We start from the raw sequence: 20,375 nt of genomic DNA, 5'->3' as shown, positions 1-20,375 counted from the left end.
ATCAAAACAAGATGGCAGCACGATTGATCAGAATCGATTTATTTTATTACATAACGTTCGAAACAAAAAATATTAAAAAATTTTAAAATTATTTTTTTTAAAATCTTGTTTTATTTCATTAATTATCATTATTATCATCATCATCAGTATCATCGTCATCATAATTATGAATGAATAACAAATTTTTCTTTTTCAAATGATTTTTTTTTCTTAAAAATATGTTATTATGAAAATATATCTTTTTTTTTGTAAATGTAAATATTAACGTGCCAAATATAGAGGATGTGGAAATTATTTCTTTCATGTTTGTTTGTTTGTTTGTTGCTCATATCTTTTTTTTACTTATAATTATTATTAATTAATAAATGAATTGGAGAGAGAGAGTGTGTGAAAAAAAAATCGAAAAGAAACATATAATAATGGAACAAAAAGGTGTCAAAGGTTAATAATCATTGTTCGTAAATTAAATATTTATAATTAATGAATATGCATATTATATTTTGGGGTAAATGTTGGTTGTTGTATATATTTTATGGTAAACAAACAAATCAAATGTAATGTCATCAAATCAATTTTTTTTGTTTGTTTGATATATTAGATGTGATCATCAAAAAAAAAAAAAAAAAAAAAACAAAGAAAAGAATAAATCAATTAGAAAGAAATTGAATCACAATGAATATATGAAAGTGAAAAAAAATATTTCTAATCCATTTGTGAATCATTATCATTATCATCATCATTGATAATCGTACCAATCATTGCTGCCATTTGTGCACCCGTTGAAATCGATATAAAACGTGTACATTCATCATAAGGGCCATTTTTTATTTGTCTCGGTTCAAATAGATCTTCATCAGCCGATGTACCAATCTGTAGGCCACCTTGTCCCCAACAATATAATTTTCCAGTTTCTGTAATGGCCATTGAACAAAAATCACCACAATCAACTTTGATTACACGTTCCTTATTGAAAATGGTTGATGGAATTTGTTTAAAATCACTAATACTTTTATCATTATTACATTGTCGAATAAAATCTTCACCAAGACCTAATTTGCCATACAATGCTGAACCACAGGCATAAACATTGCCATCATTATCCAATGCTAATGAATGTTGTTGGCCATTAGATACTTGTTTACATTTAAACGATAACGGTATTCGTGTCGGTATCAATGTAAATAATGAATCGGAATTTAAGCTATTTGCTTGTGATATGAAATCATTTTTCAAACCAAGTTGAAAATAATTATTAAGACCCCAGCCATAAAGATTACCGTCGGTGGATAAGGCAAATGAATTCCATTGTGATGCAAAAACATGTTCAATTTTTGCCTGTTCAGGTATCGATACCATTTGCGGTCGTAAAAATAGATCACGATTTGTTTTGATTGAATTAAGCTCGGTCGATACAATACGTCCTAATTGTCCTTTAGAACCATCACCAAATGTGAATACATTTCCTTCCTCCGTTAGCATTAGGATATGATGAGATCCAGATGCAATATCAATAATTTTCATATCAATTTCGACTTGTTTCGGTAAAATTACAGGTAAATAGTCCGAACAATTTGGAGATTTTTCGCAATCAACAAATAGACCAACTTTATCCGAATCATCTCTATCGATCAAAGAAACATTAATAAAGTTAAAATAGTAAAATATATGGAAAAAACTTACTTGAAATTTCCCCAAACATAAACCTTGCCATCATCACATAATGCTGCCGAATGCATATCACCAGCCGATACTTTTACAACTGTTTTTGATCGCAATTCTTTCACCGGTAATGGACGTCCAGAAAGTTTCTCTTCAAATTCATCATCATCAACATCTAATTCATCCAGATCATCATCACCACCATTAGTGATAAGATTATTCGTATATTCTTCACGAGTAATAAATCGACCAAGAACATAATCATCATTACAACCAAATGATAAAATCTGACCATTGACGGTCAACGCTAATGTATGTAAAGCCCCCATTGCAACTTGTTTGATTTTATATGAACCGATACGAACTTTTGCTGGCTGTGATCGTAATGTTTTACGTCCATGAAAATATATTTCACGTGGCCCTAATTCTTTCGATATTTGATCACCCATTGTGAATAGATCACCATGGTCAGGCAATTCGAATCTTGCCTTTTTCGCTACAGGTGATTGCATAGTATCTTCACTTGAAATTGTAAATGAATCAGGTACTTTACGTTTTGAACCTCGTTCATCATTATCATCTTCAATAACCATTGATTGACCATTCGAATTGGTAGCTAATGATTCAGCTTCATTTACAACCGAAATCGATTGCTTAATATCAACCTCAATTTTTGTTTGGTCATTAGAAACGGTGATTGGCTGAAATTCCTTCATATCCGTTTTTGGTTCATTTTCAATTGGTGATTGTGCGTTTGTTTCTTGCTTCACAATCGACTTTGAAACGATAGACGGTTGTAACAGGGAACCATCACTAGATTGAGAATCTTCAATGACAATAATAGTAGAATCTAAATCTAAATCAGATTGTTTATCTTTCGATTCAACTGATGATCGTGATCCATCATCTATGATCATTTGTTCATGGTCAATAGCGATTACATGCGTATCTGGTTCTATCTCTTCACTATCATCCATATCGACTATTTCGAATGATACTTGCTCTTTTGGCATTTTTGATTCTTTCGAACATGTTTCACTATTAACTTTCTCATCAGTTTTTTCAGTATCTTCTTTTGCGACCGTAGTTGCTGCTGCTGTTAATGATGATAATGATTGAGAAATATTCGTTTCTGATTCTATAACATCAACAATTTCATTTACTTTATCAACAACTTCAGCAATTTTTTTCTCTTCTACATTATTATTTGCTGATATTTGTCCTTCAGATTCAGATTGATTTGGAATATTTTTCTCATTTTCTGTCTCTGGTTTTGTTACAGGTATCTGTTGTATGAAATCGGGTTCATCTTGTACTACCGATGGAATTTCTGGTTCAGATTCTTTTAATACCTCTTCCACAACAGTCGAGGCAGCTCCTCGTCTTGGTCGTTTTGATTTTGTTGTTGCTGCTACGGATTTTTTCGGTTCAGAAGTTGTTTGTTCTGGTTCCGTTTCTACCGCAGCTTGATTCATTGATTTAGTCAAATTTCTAGCCGATTTACGTTTTGATGACTCTGTTTTAGTCTCTTCTTCAACATTTTCAAGCTCAGTGGTTTGAATTTCATCGACTAATTCTGTCTTATTGCTCTGTTTTTGTTTACTTCGTTTATTTGTAGATTTAGATGACGATTCAGTTACCGAAGTAGCAGCAGCAGTTTTTCTTGTCGATCGCGGTCTTTCTTTCACTTCTTTTAGTTCATTATCCACAACATTTTCAACAACTTCGGGCTTAGATTTTACGCCACGTGTTGAACGTTTCTTACTGATAACAGTTGGTTCAGGTTCATTTTTGGTTTCTTCATGTTGCTCATTTTGAGTTGTTGTCGTCGTTTTCTTCAATTTTGTTTCGGACTGTTTTGATGATTTTGACGAACGTTTCGATTTGACCATTGATTCTTTTTCTACATGTTGATCTTCATGAGAATTTTCGATCGATTCGATCGATTCAGTTTTGTCTTGCTTTTTTGCACGACTTCGAGATGATGAAGGTGTTGATTGCTTTATTGGTGTGTCTGATTTTGTTGCCGTTGTTTTTTTTCTTGATGCCGTCGTTGAAGATGACGATGATGATGATGATGTTGAAATTTTTGCCACAGCTGAAGAGGCTGCTGTTGAAGCTCTAGTTGTTGTTCGTGAACTTCGTCGTAATGTTTGTTTTGTTTTATCTTCTTCAATATTAACGGTATCGATATCGAATGTAACATTTTTAGTTGGTTTTGCCGATTTTTTCGTAGTCTTGACATTATCGACTAAATTTGTACTAGTTGAAGCAATATCATCAGAATTACTTGCAATAGTGGATTCTATCTGTTTTCGATTACCACGTGTTCGTTTAGTTTTAGATTTATCAACTTGTGATTCAATTTGATCATGATCATGATCATCATCAACATTATTATTACTGTTGTTTGATGTTGATTGATTAGATGCTGGTGTTGTTCTACGTGTCGAACGTTTAGATGATTTTGATTTCGATGGTTGATGATGATCATCATGATCATCACCATTATCAACAATTGTTGTTGTTGATGATTTTGATTTAGAATTTTTCGATTTTATACGACCAATAGATTCATTATTTATTGCTTCTGAATTATCATTATTATCAACAATAGTAGATACATTAGTATCAATTGTTGTTGTTGTTGCTTTACGTTTACGATTGACCATTGTTGAACATCAAATAAAATGAAGATGAAACAAACAAAAATCACAATAAAACACAAAAAAACCAAACAAGATGATGATGATGAAAAAGAAATCGAACAAATTAACCAAAAAGGATTCGAATTCTTCACTTATTCACACACACACACACACACACACACATCAAACACAATGTGAAAAAAAAAATAGAAATTCGAATCAAATCAGTCGATTTGCGTGAAAATAGTTTTTATTTTTTGATGAAAATTGATAAATAATGTGGTAAAAGAATAAAATTAAATTTGGGATTTTTCTTATGTTCCACAAAAAAAACACACACACACACACAATTCAATATATGAAAATAAACTGTCGTAATATGAAATCATACAAAGTTTAGATTGTTCACTGTTTCTTGTTTTTAACAGGGGATTTTGTTAAATATTGAGATAAATTGAAACGATAAAAAAAAATTCATTCGAAATAGATCATGCAAAATTATGATCACTTGACCACAACAATTGACACACAAACAAACAAACAAAAAATTATCATTTTTACGAAATAAAGCAACAATGATGATTATTATTTTTTAATTAAACTCAAATACGCACGCTGTTTGGACAACATATTTTCTTTTTCCTTGCTTTTATTAATTCGTTGTTTGTTGCCTATATTTTTCTTTATCATATCATCATGGTGATGGCAAATAAATTGAAGAAAAAAAAATAGAACTCAACCGTAATCGAAAAAGAAACAAAAACAAAAATCTCAAATCACGCAACAAACACACGCTCGCCGGTATATCGATATAAACCGAACACGTTTTCGTTCATGGTGTTGTCACATTATAATTATCTAAGAATTTTGTTTGTTTGTTTGTTTGTTTGTTTCAAATGCTAGTAGCATAGAATTATTAAACATTGATAATATTGATTATCTAACTTTCAACAATACTGCTATGACAAAACGTAATTTTTTTTTTTTCGGGAAGAAAAATTACAATCATTGTGTGTGTGTGGTGCGTATATATCGCACAACCGGCATGTGAATTTCTTTCGTCCGTACAGCAGTGTCATCTATCAATAACGAAATTAATTTTTTCGTTTTTTTTTTTTTTTTTTTGTTGGCTCCTATTTTTATCCAACCATTAAGAAAACCGGAACATTTATATACTTTAGTTGAATCCAAATAGTCCAAAAAAATATTGAAAATAAATTGATTTTTTTTTGAAAATTACTCAAGTTTCATTAGTAAAATTGTCTAAATTTTTTTAAATATTCACTGTAAGTATTGATCGAACGAGAAATAACCATGACTTGATTTGATTTTGTTTAATTTTGTTTGTTTGTTTTGTTTTGTAAAAAGGCAAAGATTTTTGTTTGCCAAAAAAAAGAATTTGATGATCTTTAAATCATGATGGATGCATCCGATCATCATCAACAACAACAACAACAGCAACAGCAACATCATCACATGAGTTATCATCCACAACATCAACAACAATATCAAGAATTTATTCTTGATGATTTTGATTCGACATTTCTTTCGACATCAAACAATACTATTAATGATGATTGTGGTGGTGGTGGTGGTGAAGATAGTGTTACATTAACCAATGATGATGATGATGATGATTCTGGTAGTCGAATCGTTGATGATGATGATGATGAAAATGATGGACCAACATCCAATATTATTAATGGCTGTAATGGTGGTGGTGATCAACCATCATCATCATCATCGGCAACAATATCAGTGAAAAAAGATTATAAATGGAGTACAAATGAAACTGTTTATATGATTACATCATGGGAAAAATATTCAAAAAATGTAGCTGGAAAAACATCATCAACATATAATAAATGGATTTATACAAATATACAGCAAGATTTACAATCATCTGGTTATGATCGTAATCTTGAACAAATACGACGTAAAATTGCTCAACTTAAAAGCCGTTATTTTAAAGAAGTTCGTCAATTAAATGCAATTGAATCAAATACTAAATCAAATTGGGAATATTTTAAACAATTAGATCGTATATTACAACATCAATATAGTATTGGTTTTGGTAATGGTAATCAACAGCAACCATTTCCAATGAATAATTATCATTTGGATGAATCACAATCAACAACAATGGTTTCAATCAATAATTCATTACAATCATCCGAATCAACAACAACAACAACAAAACGAATTCGAATCGATAATGATGATGAATCAAATGATGATAATAATAGTATTGGTGGACAAATGATAATGATTGGCGATAATAATAATCAGCAAACATCATCATCATTTGAAGATCGTTTAATGGCCATGATAAAACAACAATTTCGTACACAACAACAACAATTTAAACGAATGACACAACAAATTGATCGTAATCAACAATCAATTGATTTATTACAACAATCAATGAATCGTTTACAAGAACAATTTAATCAACATATTGCTAATGTTAATGGTCAATGGTATGGTAATAATGGAATGAATGTACAAAAAAATTGGAATTATGATTATAATAATCAATATTTTTGAACAAAAAATCATTTAAATCAAAATCAAAATGAGAAAACAAAAATTGATTTTTTTTTCTTTCTCTATTTTTTTCGTCATAATCATGTGATATTCTTTCTATAAATATGTATTTTTTTTCGGTCGAAGATTCTAATTATCAAATTTTCCATATAAGAATTATATCAATCAATAATGATTCAAAATTAAACATTTTTTTTCACTTTAAACAAAAAAAAACTTTTCAATTTTTGACATTAAGGAATTTTACATTTTTTTCAAATGAAAATTCTGTTTAGAAAATGTTTATATTTTATTCACGTTTGTTGGACATGATTTTCTTTCGAAATCAAATCAAAATCATATCACTTTAGCCAATAATTTCAAATTCTTGTTACCTGGCCTATCGTTTGATTTCATGATCAAAAATGTTCCAGGTGGTACATTACATTTCGTCGTCGTCGTCGTTTGAAAATTAATTCAAAAACAATTTGTTTTTCATCATCATCCAGAAAGGCGGATTTTTTTTTCGTTCGGTCTAAAAATTGTCAGAATAAATTCTATCCAGGCCCATCATCATCATAATTTCATGATAAAGTTATTTCTGCAACAGAAAATAGACAGCATATATTTTTTTCGGGCCCAGACAATTTTCAAATGATGATTTCAAATTCAAAATATAGAATCTATGTTGCTTCAAGCATATATAGAGAATATTCTGTCCCATTTTTTTGCTTGATTGTTTTGGCAAGGATGTGAGTGTTCCAATTTTTTTTATCTTTCACATTTTTACCATTTGGATCTTCATTTGGTCCATTTCTTCATGTGTGCAGGTGTGTTATCAAAATGAATTTTGTTGTTGTTGTTTTTTTTCCGGATAAACACAAATGGCCGGGATGTGATTCAATCTATTCGGAAAAGTGAACGCGGTCAAAAAAAATCAGAAATTCTTGGGAAAAAAATTCTTCTTTTCGAACGAAAATTCCATCCAAAATCAATTAATCTAATGAATCAAAGAAATTGACATAAATTTTAAATTCATACAAAAAAATTGACAACAACAAAAATTGTGAAATTTACCCATTGAATAATTTCTCTTTTTCTTGCCAAATACCCAAACAATACGGAAATAATCCATTCAACAAAATATATAACCGGAATATTTGTTGTTTTTTTTCTTGTCACATTGTCAGAAAAACACTGTTGTTGTTGTTGTTGACATTTCATGGACATTTTACGATCTGTTTTTTTTGGGATTGAATTCAACAACAACAACAAAAAATGTGTCAAAAACATATACAAAAAAAACAAGAAATGGATCGATTTTATTTTCCATTTAATCATTTGATTTTCGGTCCCCTCCAAATAGAAAAAAAAATCTAATAAATAAAATTGTTTATAAAACCGATCCCGGTTACAAATGATGAGCATCATGAATTTATCGAACGAAAAAAAATGAAATTGGGAAAAAACTATTTCCACACACACACACATACAGAATATGTGTCTTGTCCATCGATTGTACATTCGATAAATGGATTCGAAAATGTTTCCGCGATCGATGATTCGAAATAGAAAAAATTGTGTCAAAAGCATTCGACTGGATTAAAGAATGATTGAAAAAAATGTATCAATTTTGTTTCAAAACGATAAACTTGTTGTTGTTGTTTTTATTCATTTGATAATATCAAATTGTTTTATTGAGTGTTGTGAGTTTGTATTCCAGGTGTCAAGTGAAAATGAATGAATGTTTTAAAATGATTTTCCAGGATGAAATAATTCTTTTTAAAAGTGCTCAATAACAATAATATAAATTTTTGTTTTTCTCTCTACAATAATGAGAATAATACTTTGTTTTTGTTGTTGTTTATTGTTGGTTGTATCAGGGCAATCATGAAAAAAAATATTGATTATCTAAAACAATTAATAACAATTAAAATGATAACAAAAATAATGAATTTTTTTTTCTTTTCTTCTTTCGTTTTGTTTTCATTCAAAAATAATTAACAATAGCAGTGATATTACAATTGATTGATTTGTTTTGTTTGTTTGTAAATGGCAGTTTTTAAAATTGTTGTTAATTTAGTTGGTCATTGGGTTATATGTTGAGAATTGAACTTTTTTGTTTACTTCTTCTTCTTTGTTTCATTCATTCGGTCTATGAAATGAAATAGAATATATTCCGGGTGTGTGTGTGTGATGAATGGCAGATTAGATAACAAAAAACAAACAAACAAACAAATAGAAAAATCATCGCAAAACAAAACACAAAATTTCAAATTTTGAAAAAACAAAAAAAAACCAAAACAGAAATGAAAATTCGAATTATAAATTCACGACAAACTATGGAATTATGAGAAATGGTGGTCGACAGATAGATGGCGTTGTTGTTTTCGTTGTTGTTGTTGTTGTTGACATTCGTTTTTTCGAATTCTTCAAATATTCTTCGTTCAATCGATTCATTCAATATTTATTGGATTTTTTTTTCCATTGTCAAACCTATTTTTTTTGTCTAGTTTGGGTGTGTAATATCTGGTTTTTTGTTTGTTTTATGATTCTCTCTCTCTCTGTTTCTCTTTCTCTCGGTTGTCACATCAAAAATTTTGTTTTCTTCATATTTGGCCAATGGTGTCATTCATTGGTTGACGATGATGATAATGATGATTATGATGAATGATGAATAAAATATAACGAGGTAATTTTTATTTATAATAAATATGTGAAATGAACGAATTTATTTATGTTTTTTTCTTCTTCTTCATTTGTTTACATTGTTTCTTTTCTTTTACTCCCTGTTTGTTTGTTAAAGATGATTACGATGATGATGATGATGATTGACAGAATAAAATTTTGACTACAATGATGATGATGATGGCAATGATGATGACATGATATTTGTCAATAATAATAATCATTATTCGTTAAATCTATTTATATTTATATAACGATTGTTGATCAATCAAAGTGAAAAGGAAAAAGAAAAAAATTTCTGTTTCTTTTACTTGTCATCCGCGATCATCAATTTATTCTGATACTGATGATGATCATGTTTGTAATAATAATCGGATGGCAGTTATAATAATAATCATTATATGGGGAAAACTAATATTTGGACTATCGATGATTATTGATGAAATAGCATTATTATGTGATTGATCCATACCGGCACGATCAATATTATTCATTTCTTCATGTATTTCATTATCATTTGTTTGACCATTATTATTATTATTATCCATTACAATTGTACCACCACTTGATGATGATGGATGACCATGTATCATTTGATTTGAACAACGCCATTGATCAAAATATGATTCATTAATTAATGGTTCATCTTTAAATTGAAAAACACCTTTAAAACGATGTTTACTACGAAATAACCATAATAATTGACAAGGTTTACGCATTTCTTTTGGATTTCCATGTAAAATGAGCTCATGTTTGATCTGTTCCATTAATACAGGTTTAAATATGGCAGCCTCAAAATTTGACATTTTATTTAGAAATAGATTAATTGTTAATGGACGTTGTGTTGATAGAAATACACGACGTTCCATTGAACCAATTTTTGCATCCAAATATAGATCCAATGTTTTATTGCTTGTCAAACGAAAATGGAATGCATGTTGTTTAATACGACGAATCGATTTTGTTAATTTTAATATTGATAAATTATCTGCATAAAAAAATGCATTATTACTGATTACTTCCAATGGACCATCAAGATGTAATGATTTTAAACGTTTTTGTCTAAACGTATAATCACTTATATTCAATAAACGATGATTTTTTAATTCAAGATCTTCAAGATTATCCAATGAATTTAATGCTTCAAAAAATTCTTCCGAACTTGATTCAGTTAGACCAATATAATCAATTTTAATTGATTTTACAAAACTTGCCGTACCATTAAATGCATCACGATCAATCTTATTCAAACGTGTACAATTTCGAATCACAATATGACGAAAACGAAAATCACAGAATACATTACGATCAAGTTTTTCAAGCTTAAAATTATTAATCAATATAAATTGATCTAATTCTTTTGATTCATGATCATCATCGAATAGAAAGGCAATTTGCCTAAATACTTTCGATATATTTGTAAAATGTGATCCATCTAATAATATTGAATCAAAACCATCAATCTGTAAACAGAATGAATTTGCTTTTGATGGACATTTTGCATCAACATTTGTTGTTGATAATAATGTAAATATTAATATTAATTTTATTAATAATGTTGATGATAATGATATTATCATTAATAATTTTTTTATTCTGATCATTTTTAATTTGATTTTTTTCATTTATTTATTTCCAATTATCCATAATCAGACACAAACACACACTATGAAACTAAGAAACTATATGAATGATGATGAAAGAATGAGATAGTTAGATGGATGGATGGATAGATAGACGAAACAAAACAAACAAAGTTGATTTAGATCGAGTCTTCTTCGGGTCCATTAAACTTTTTCATCAAAATAATTTCAATATCATTTTTCGTTTGTTTGTTTGTTTAACATTTTCTCAATAATCAATATTGTTGTTAATTTTGAATTCACTTTTTTTCACTGTTTGTTTTTTGCTTTGTTCAAACATTCATCTTTTCGAATCGAAGAAAAAAAAGTGATGAATTTACAAATTTTCACCTGTACGCACACTGTGTTCAAAAACAAAAAACAAAACAAAACAAAACGAATAAGTGATAGAAAACAGAACCGAACAATTTTTCAATGTTTTTCTTCAACAGACAAACAAAACAAAAAAAAAGTTTTCCTAACATCAAGATGCCAAAAACGAACTAACTTAACAATTTCCTCATTTATCGTTTTGAATGTTGTTGTTGTTGTTTGTTTTTCTGTTTTCGTTTCACGAACAGAACACATTTAGATTAAATAAAAAAAATTTTTTGGAATTGATTTGAATTGAACAACAATGATATAGACGACCTTGTTGGATCATTAAAGAAGAAAAAAATTCATTTCAATGCGGACGTTTTCAAAGTGATGATTTTTGTTATTTCTCTATATTTTTGATTGTTCAAAACATTTATCTACAGTGTGTATATTCTATTTGATTTGATATTTGAAATGATGCGGCAGCTGCTTGTATTCATAAAATTATTTTTTTTTTTTTTAATGAAATTAAAGTCACATAGAGAAACAAAGGATGAATGAAATAGAATAGATGTGATGTGTGTGGTTAGTTGTTTGTTCTCGATTCGTTTCTTTCTTTCATTTCGTTTCTTCACTGTGATGTTGATGATACAAGAACATTATTCATTTTGGAAAATGATTTTTGAAATTGCTTTTTTTTGTTATTGTTGTTGTCAATTTCACCACCACCACCACCATATAGAGATGTTTTTTTTTAGTTTGAAACTTTGATCTAGTTTTTTTTTCATCCGCCGAAACATTCTTTATTAGAATGTTTTTCTTTCTTTTTTTACATTTAGTTTCTTAAAGTAGTGGTGTTTTCGGTTGTTTGTTTGGTTGGTTGATTGTGGTGTGTGTGTGCGGATATATATACGGTAATAGCAGTTATGTGACTACAGAACTTTATTCTTCATTCAAAGAATATTTCACCATTTCAAACACATACAAGCAAATTAAGGACAGCGTTGGAAAAAAACGAAAATTTTCATTTTCTTTTCGGTCGGTTCGGTCGAAATGAAAAAAAAATAAAAAATAAAACATATCTTTCCTCTCTGTTCAATCACTGTCTTTTTTTGCTGCTGTTGTTTTGGGCTCGATTCTTTTCAGTTTATTTTGGTTCGGTTAGTTTCTCACATAGATTCTGATGAAACTTTTTCTCTTTTGTTGCCATCTGCGTCTATATATGTTTTCTTTTGCGTATTTGTGTGTATGCGTATAAGCAGTTTTATGGAACTTACTTCTTGGATAATGGATTCTGGATTCTGGTTTTTTTGTTGCTAGATACGCATGCGATAATTCAAATACTATATAAACAATAACCGATTATAAATGAATCTGTGTTATTCAATGTTATCTTTTTTTTATATTTCAAAATGATCAGAAATGATAGAATCTTGAAACCAATACAGCAGCAGTAGTAGCAGTAGCAGTTAATATTTTCACAGAATATTCTATATTCATCGTTTCAAACGAAATAGTTTATTTTCATCATATAAATTGCATAATTTCCTAATTCTATGTAGTTTTTTTTATATATAGGAATTAAGAATCGTTTGGCTTTCACCAACAAGAATATTATTGTCCAATAATTTTCTCATTTATTTATCGATCATAACCATAACCATAATTATTATTATTCAGCCATATTTTATGATGTTTTTACTTTCTTTTACTTTCTTTCTTTTAATTCTTTTTCTCAAGAAAAACATGTCCTTCGTTTTGCAATCATCATTAAATGATTTTATAATCTTTATCTTTATGTAGTAGGAAAAAAAGAGAGAGAGAATAAAAAGAATCTGATGTCCAACAAAACCAAATATTCATAAGATAAGGAAATATTTCTCTCTGTGGGTGTGTGTGTGTGTTGGCGTTTGATTTTCTGTTTTTTTTTTTTTGATTTAAGAAAATTAGCAATCTATGTTTATATAGAACGATCAGGATAGATTGATCTGCAAATATGCAAACTGAAAAAAAACATTCGATTTTTTTCTGGTTAAGAATTTTGATTACATGCATGGTTTTATTTTTCTTCAATACGAAAAAGTTCAATCTGACATCATCAGATCATTTGATTGATGATTAATATATATGGGTTTTTTAAAAAAAAGAAAAGAAATTCTTTACAGAATTTGAAATCGATCATTTTTTTTTGATGGAAAGTTTAGTTCATTCAACGAAAAAAAAAATCATTGATGGATGAAAAATAATAATGATAATGATATACCATTGTAACAAGAGTCTGACTGGGTTATTTTTAAAAAAAAATGGAAACTTTTTTTCTGGTTTGTTTCAATCATCAAGTCATTCAGAATTTGGTGACAATGTTATTACATGGAAATGTTTATTGTTCTTTGAATTAGATTCTTCCGTTTGTTGTTGTTGTTGAAAAGTTTCAACATTTTTTTAAACCCCGAAGGTGTGATTTCTTTCACCAGGATTTATTTTCCAAAAAACGAAAAATGAAATTTGCAAACCTTTATAGTTTTTCTTCAATTGGAAAAAACATTCATTGATAGCCATCATCATCATCGTTATCAAATCAAAATGAATTTTTGTTATTTCAAATAGCCTTTAGGCTTTCCAAATTCTTTGTTATTGTTTTGTGAATGGCAAGAAAACGATTCTTCCCATTCGTTTCACAAATAATAATCATAATTAAAAGTAAAAGTTTTACTTACATTTTTGGGAAAAAATACTGGGAAAAAATTTGTTTTTTTTCCCAATCAAAAATCGATTTTATCGATTTTTGTCCTCGAAAATAGTCCAAACATCAACATTCTGCAACAATGATAATGTTTTCCATTGTTACTATTTCGAGAAAAACAAAATTATAGCCAAAAAAATAGTCGAATCATATGTTCGAATTGTGAAAAAAGTTGTTGTTTTCTTTTTCGATAATCGATAATTTGATAAATTTAATTGAATTTTGTTTTCTCCCCCTTGATTGATTGATTGTTTAACAGTTGTTATAAAAATTCTTGTATTTTTTCACAAAATATTTCTCAAAAAAAAACTGTTTGAACTAAAAAAGTTTATCTGAATTTCTGAATTTTGTTTTTTTGTGTGTGTAAATTGAATTTTTTGTTTGTTTTGCCGAGAAAAAAAAATATTAATTATGTCAAAACCTACTACATCGGGAACACGTCCAACAAAAAAAACACGTCGTGGTGGTGCTGATGCAAATACTGCACGTCTTGGTTTTATTGGTGCCGGTAAATTGGCTACATCTATTATTACCGGTTTATTATCGGTACGTGGTCAAGTTGATCCAAAACGTATATATATTTCATCACCAACAACAACCAATACTGAAACAATGAAAATTCTTTATCCAGCTATACATACATCGAAAAGAAATATCGATATATTTGGTCGTTTTGATTGTGATATTGTATTTATTTGTTGTCCACCAAATGTTATACATTCATTATATAAAATTGGTGGTACAAGACCGGCAGCATTAACAACAAATTATATACCAAATATGCGTCATCCTGTTTATATATTTAGTTTAGTATTTGGTTTTAATATTGATCAAATTAAAGATTGTTTATTAAATCCAGAAAATCCGGGTAAATATACGGCAAAATTTTATCGTTGTGTTATTAGTCATTCAATTTTTTATGGTATTGGACATAGTTATATTGATACTGAACCGGATAGTGAAAAATTTCCAAATATTGTACGTGAAATTTTAACACGTATTACAACATTAGAATTTGTACCCGGTAATCATCTTGATACTGTTTGTGTATTAGTCGGTTCTGGTATAGCATTTGTATGTATATTTTCATTTCTTTTTACAAAATAACTTTTAAAAAATCTATTTTTCTCCTAAATATAGTGTTATTATTTTATAAATTCAATTGCTGATGGTGCAGTAAAAGCCGGTATGCCAAGAAATGTTGCCGTAAAATTTGCAGCAAAAGTTGCACAATCAACATCACAAACAATATTAACAACCGGTTTAATGGCAACACAATTAAAAGATGATTCAAGTAGTCCATCTGGTGGTGCTATTTTTGGACAAATGATATTGGATAAAAATGAAGCAGCATCCGGTTTATGTGGTGCAATTGAAGCATCATTTAAACGTTCACAAGCATTAGCATTGAATGGTGCTGGTGGTGGTGATATTCATTAATATTAATTAATTGATTGTTGTTGTATTTGTGAATGAATGAAATAAAAAAAATGAAATAAAATATGAAGATAATGTCCATACAAGAAAAGAAAAAGAAGAAAATTCCGTATTCTTGGTCTTTTTTTTCATTCTTTCCACATCTAGATAATGAAACCTATCTTCATGATTATCATCATTGTCATTGTCATTGAATTTCATTTGCCCGTTAATTAAAATCTATTATTCTCTGAATAGAAATCTCAACAACAGCGAAATTCCATTGAAGAATCAACAATGAAGAAGAAAAAAAATTTCACTGTAGTGGTAGTTTGTTGGTAAATCATTCGGCGGCTATTGAGAATGAAAAATACCCAGAGAGCATCATCATTCATTCATTCATATTTTTCGGCATCCAACAGCCAAATAGATAACATAGGAACAACAACAACAACAACAACAACAAGGAAACAGAATTGTGACCGAGAATTTAATTTTTCGTTAAAGAAAAAAAAAGAACCAGAGTGATACATATGTTATTTTTCATTTAGAATACCGCTTCCTCTCTTTTTTTCCTGTGTTTGAATCACTCGGAAACAACAACAACAACAACAACAACGAAGACATGGTACATGTACACACTGTTGGTGTGTGTGTGGAATTTTCGCTTTTTTCCTAGTTTTTTTCAAATTCAGAATGAAGAAGAAGAATAAGATCTGAGAGTGGCCATTAATGGGTAATAAGTGGGGGAATGTGTTTGTGTGAGTGAGAAAGATTGATTCGACGAAGGTCGAATAACAAGATACATCCGGATCTTTTCTTCTTTTTTTTCTTTTTTTGATGAGACAGACTAAAACATTAAACCAAAAAAAAAAAAAAAATGCTGAACCAAAATACATGGATTCACCGTTTGTAATTAAAAAAAAATAACGGTCAACTAAAACTAATGTAAATGGTTAGTTAGTTTGTTTGTGTAATTACGTCATCAACTAAACAACTTGATTCGAATGATTTGATTATTATTATTATTATTATGGTCAGGGTTTTCTTTATATTTTGGTTAAGCAATGTCTTCAGCAACCAGGATCATGATTATAATCACTATCATGATCACCATGGTTAAGTTAATTAAATAATTTCGAATGAAAACGAAATTGAAAAGAAAAAAATGATTCATTAATAAAATCAGAAGAATTTTTCGTTGACGAAAAAAAAGAAAATAACTGATGTGTAAAATAAGTGATGCCCGGGAACAAAAATATTATACAATATTAAAGTGTCATTGCAAAGATTGTTTTTTTTTGTTGTAAAGAATTTTGTCTTGGATTCTTTTTCATTTTCAGTTTTTTGTCTCATCTTTGTCTTCAGTATACCGAGAAATTGAATCCCAGACAACAAAATGAAACAATATATCTATCCTGCTATCTTGATTCTTCATTTCTTTTTGAGCAATGTTATCATTCATCTGACAAAAGAAAAGATAAGAAATTTTTTTTTCTTTCTTTAATAAAGGTGGTTCCCCAAAAACTAAAATAAAACCGAAAAACTCTTTGAAAGTAGAATGATAGCAAGGAACCTGAAATGCGTGGAGGTGTGTGGTGTTTTTATTTGAAAAATCAGTTTTGGTTTTAAAAAATGACTGTCTAATGGGATCACCATTTATGCATGTGTTTGCACAAGGAAAAGGAATGAAAAAAACCATTTTATTTCTTTTGAAACTTATAAAACACACAATGCAATTACGTAATAATGATGTGAATTTTTTATGACTGAAAAAAAATGATTGAAAAAAATTTTTTCGTAAATTTTTCATCACAAAATGACTATAGTCAATCTTGGTAAATCTTCAAATCAGTCAAGAATAACTGGAACAAGAAAAAAAATTTTTTCTTTTTTTCAATAATTTAAATATTTTTTTTTCAGCAAATAAAAAAAGTAAAATTTCAATTAATTATTCATGCGAATCGTTTGCTTATGGTGCCCATTTTTTTTCTTCTCCAATATGCCTACTGTTTGATGGCAACATTATTTTTTCAAATCAAAATTCCGAATCGAATCGAATGAATTTTTTTTTCAAAAAAAAAAAAATTCTTCACTAAATTTCAAAATAAAGCAGACTTTATTTATTTATTTTTGTTTATAAACGTGAAAAAAATTTTTGATGACATTAGATTTTTTTTTTCGTAGAAAAAAAAAGATCAAATCAGCATCCAATTCTCCATCGTTCAAGATTTCCTTGTTAACGAATATTATTAATATATGTGTGTTATGTTTGTCCAAGTAATTTATTACGTTTTCTTTTATTTCTTTCTCTGTATGTGTGTCTGTGTGTACATTGTATATATCATTTTATTTGTTTTCGATCGTAATTCCCAACAACAACAACAAAGACGATGACAATTTAAACCGGGAAAAAAAGTAAACCCTATGGATCAAATAATAAAATATACTAATGCTAATAATACATTAGGATCATAAATTGGATCATCACTATTATCACCGTATGTTTTATCTATTTACTTTCAATATGGATTTTATTTGTGGGTGTTTTTTTGTTTCACTTGGTTCAAAGTAATTATAATAATGTTTTGTTTTTTTTTATTTCGACATCTTATCATCGAGGTCATCATCTATATCAGGGGTGGCCAAGCTCACCCTCCTCACCCTCGATTTTTGAATTATAGAAGTGTGGCTCGCGAGCCACATGCGGCTCGCGAGCCGCAGTTTGGCCAGCTCTGATCTATATTTTTTATTACATAACAACATAAAAATGTTACATAGGTCGAATAAAATCATTTTTTCTTTTTCTTTTTTAGATATCGATTTTCATTTAGTTATTTACAATCTTGTTAGTATTGTCATTGTTGTTGATGGAAATATAAAATATCAATATTATAATTAGGGAGAGAGAAATATCGATCCAAACTTTTGATCCAAATGGATCATCAATCAATAAATTTAGACCATAAATGCTTTTTTTTGTACATATTAACTATCGATTTACTATCGATACTGTTGTCCATTTGATGGATCCTGGATTTTTCTTATGTAATCTATTTTATACACACAGTCACTCAACTAAAGAATAATCTTGAATCATTTTTGTACAAATTTTTTTCCGGGTAAAGTTCTGTGGTTTAACTCGTTGGAAACTAAATAAAAACAAAACTCGACCATGTGTGAAAATTTTCTCATCATGATGATGATTATAAACTTTTTTGGTTGATTCAAATAATTTACCGTTTTCAACGGATGTGAGTTAAAGTTTTTGAATATAAAAAAATCAAGTTGATTATATGTGAGTGGGAATTATTCTAATGTCATTCGGCGACCGACCGATCCATCAGGCTGGCCCATCAATGGTTTACTTTATCCAAATTTTTCATATTTAATTTTCCATTAAACATTTTTTTTTCTGTTTACTGCATGAGAATTTTTAAAGTGGACATCCATATGTGTGTGTTTTTTTTTGTGCGAAAGTGTGTGTGTGTATTTGACATTCGACAATGTTAACAACATTTGGTATTTTTTCCACGAATATTGTTAACATTGATAATGATGATGATGGTAAACATTATTATGTCAATAATAATAATGAAAAATGGCATTTAAAATGCATTTACTCGATATATATCCAATTTCGTTGATGGCCAGGAAAACAAAAACAAAACAAAAAAGCCTGACCTGACTATTTTTGTCCGTCTTTCTTGTTTATGATTTCAAAAAACAGGAAGAAGAAGAAAGAAAGAAAGAATCTTTTTTTCTCGGTTACTGACCTAAATAATAATATTCAAATAAAGTAAATGCTTTTTCTTTTCTCTCTCCAGGAAATAAAGTAAATGGGAAAAAAAAGACCTAAAGTTTACCCCCAAAAAAAAACGCACTATATACACACACACACAGGTAAGTTTAATTTGCTTGAGATTCTACAGATTCTACATGCGCAAATCGAATAATCATATGCTTTTTCTGGTTTGTCAAATGAAACAAAATCGTTCGAAAAAAAATATTCAAATAAAATAAAATCCCATTCCATTTTCATGAATCATTAAAAGGAATTTAAACAATTTGGCCAAAAAATTGAACCAAGAAAAGAAAATATCAATTATTCAAACCGAATATTTCCATTTCAAACCAATCATTAACCAAATCGGATATAAATAGTTTTTTTTTGCTAGTTATAATCAGATTTATCAGTTTTTGTTACATAATTATCATTATTATAATTAAAAATGAATCAAAATTAATTTATTTCTCATTATTTGATTCAATTAATATTTTTCTTTTTCTTTTTTTTGGTGTATTTCAATTATGTAATATGATATTGTTGAGGGAAATTATTCAAAATATGTCTGTGTTGGTATGTTTGGTAGACAAACAAAAAAATAATTGATGATGATAATGGAAAATGAATCAATTTTGGTTCAATTCGTGTGTGTGTGTGTGTGTTTTTTGGTGTTTCACTTGGTTGATTTTGGTTGAATTTATCGGTGAATTTTTTTTTATTCTCTCTCTCTCTCCTTTATAATTGAATAAATTGAATGAGTTGATTGATAATAAATTCTTATCAATAATAATAATCAATATTCTTGTGTTGATGTCTTATTTTTAGTCAGATAACCGATTCACACATATAAAGTCTTTTGTATATTTCAAAGTGATTTTTGTTTCAAGTATTTCTGTTTTTCAAAGATAAAAAGATTGAAGGAAGAGAGAAAAAAACATTTATCGACATCCATCTTCAAGAACAAATTA

At 28.6% G+C, this 20,375-nt stretch overlaps 4 protein-coding genes and 1 long non-coding RNA gene across 5 annotated transcripts; 2 read left to right on the top strand and 3 right to left on the bottom strand.

The window, feature by feature from the left end:
- Positions 1–182: 182 nt before the first annotated feature.
- On the bottom strand, positions 183–5,079 carry LOC113793731 (uncharacterized). Its single transcript, XM_027343794.2, has 2 exons — positions 1,681–5,079; positions 183–1,621 (listed from the first exon to the last, which is right to left on the bottom strand). Exons 1-2 carry the CDS (start codon positions 4,329–4,331, stop codon positions 703–705), a joined length of 3,570 nt encoding a protein of 1,189 aa, XP_027199595.2. The 5' UTR covers positions 4,332–5,079; the 3' UTR covers positions 183–702.
- Positions 5,080–5,457: 378 nt separating this feature from the next.
- LOC142645248 (uncharacterized) lies at positions 5,458–6,926 on the top strand. Its single transcript, XM_075821083.1, has 2 exons — positions 5,458–5,593; positions 5,676–6,926. The coding sequence occupies exon 2, from the start codon at positions 5,724–5,726 to the stop codon at positions 6,852–6,854; it is 1,131 nt and encodes a 376-aa protein (XP_075677198.1). The 5' UTR covers positions 5,458–5,593; positions 5,676–5,723; the 3' UTR covers positions 6,855–6,926.
- Positions 6,927–7,024: 98 nt separating this feature from the next.
- Positions 7,025–14,370, bottom strand: LOC142645249 (uncharacterized). The gene is made up of 3 exons (XR_012846397.1): positions 14,179–14,370; positions 7,911–8,071; positions 7,025–7,833 (listed from the first exon to the last, which is right to left on the bottom strand). It is a non-coding gene; the product is annotated as an uncharacterized LOC142645249 (long non-coding RNA).
- Positions 9,857–11,183, bottom strand: LOC113793779 (uncharacterized). The gene has a single exon (XM_027343850.2). It carries the CDS (start codon positions 11,144–11,146, stop codon positions 9,875–9,877), a length of 1,272 nt encoding a protein of 423 aa, XP_027199651.2. The 5' UTR covers positions 11,147–11,183; the 3' UTR covers positions 9,857–9,874.
- Positions 14,371–14,423: 53 nt separating the features above from the next.
- On the top strand, positions 14,424–15,707 carry LOC113793729 (pyrroline-5-carboxylate reductase 3-like). Its single transcript, XM_027343792.2, has 2 exons — positions 14,424–15,278; positions 15,345–15,707. The coding sequence occupies exons 1-2, from the start codon at positions 14,616–14,618 to the stop codon at positions 15,642–15,644; spliced, it is 963 nt and encodes a 320-aa protein (XP_027199593.1). The 5' UTR covers positions 14,424–14,615; the 3' UTR covers positions 15,645–15,707.
- Positions 15,708–20,375: the final 4,668 nt, after the last annotated feature.

This window comes from Dermatophagoides pteronyssinus, unplaced genomic scaffold, assembly GCF_027571235.1.
Source record: "Dermatophagoides pteronyssinus isolate colony J.1.1.1.1 unplaced genomic scaffold, Derpt_VIB-CSIC_2022.12 sq0008, whole genome shotgun sequence".
Taxonomy (NCBI): domain Eukaryota; kingdom Metazoa; phylum Arthropoda; class Arachnida; order Sarcoptiformes; family Pyroglyphidae; genus Dermatophagoides; species Dermatophagoides pteronyssinus.
This window is presented reverse-complemented; position numbering and strand designations above follow the sequence as displayed.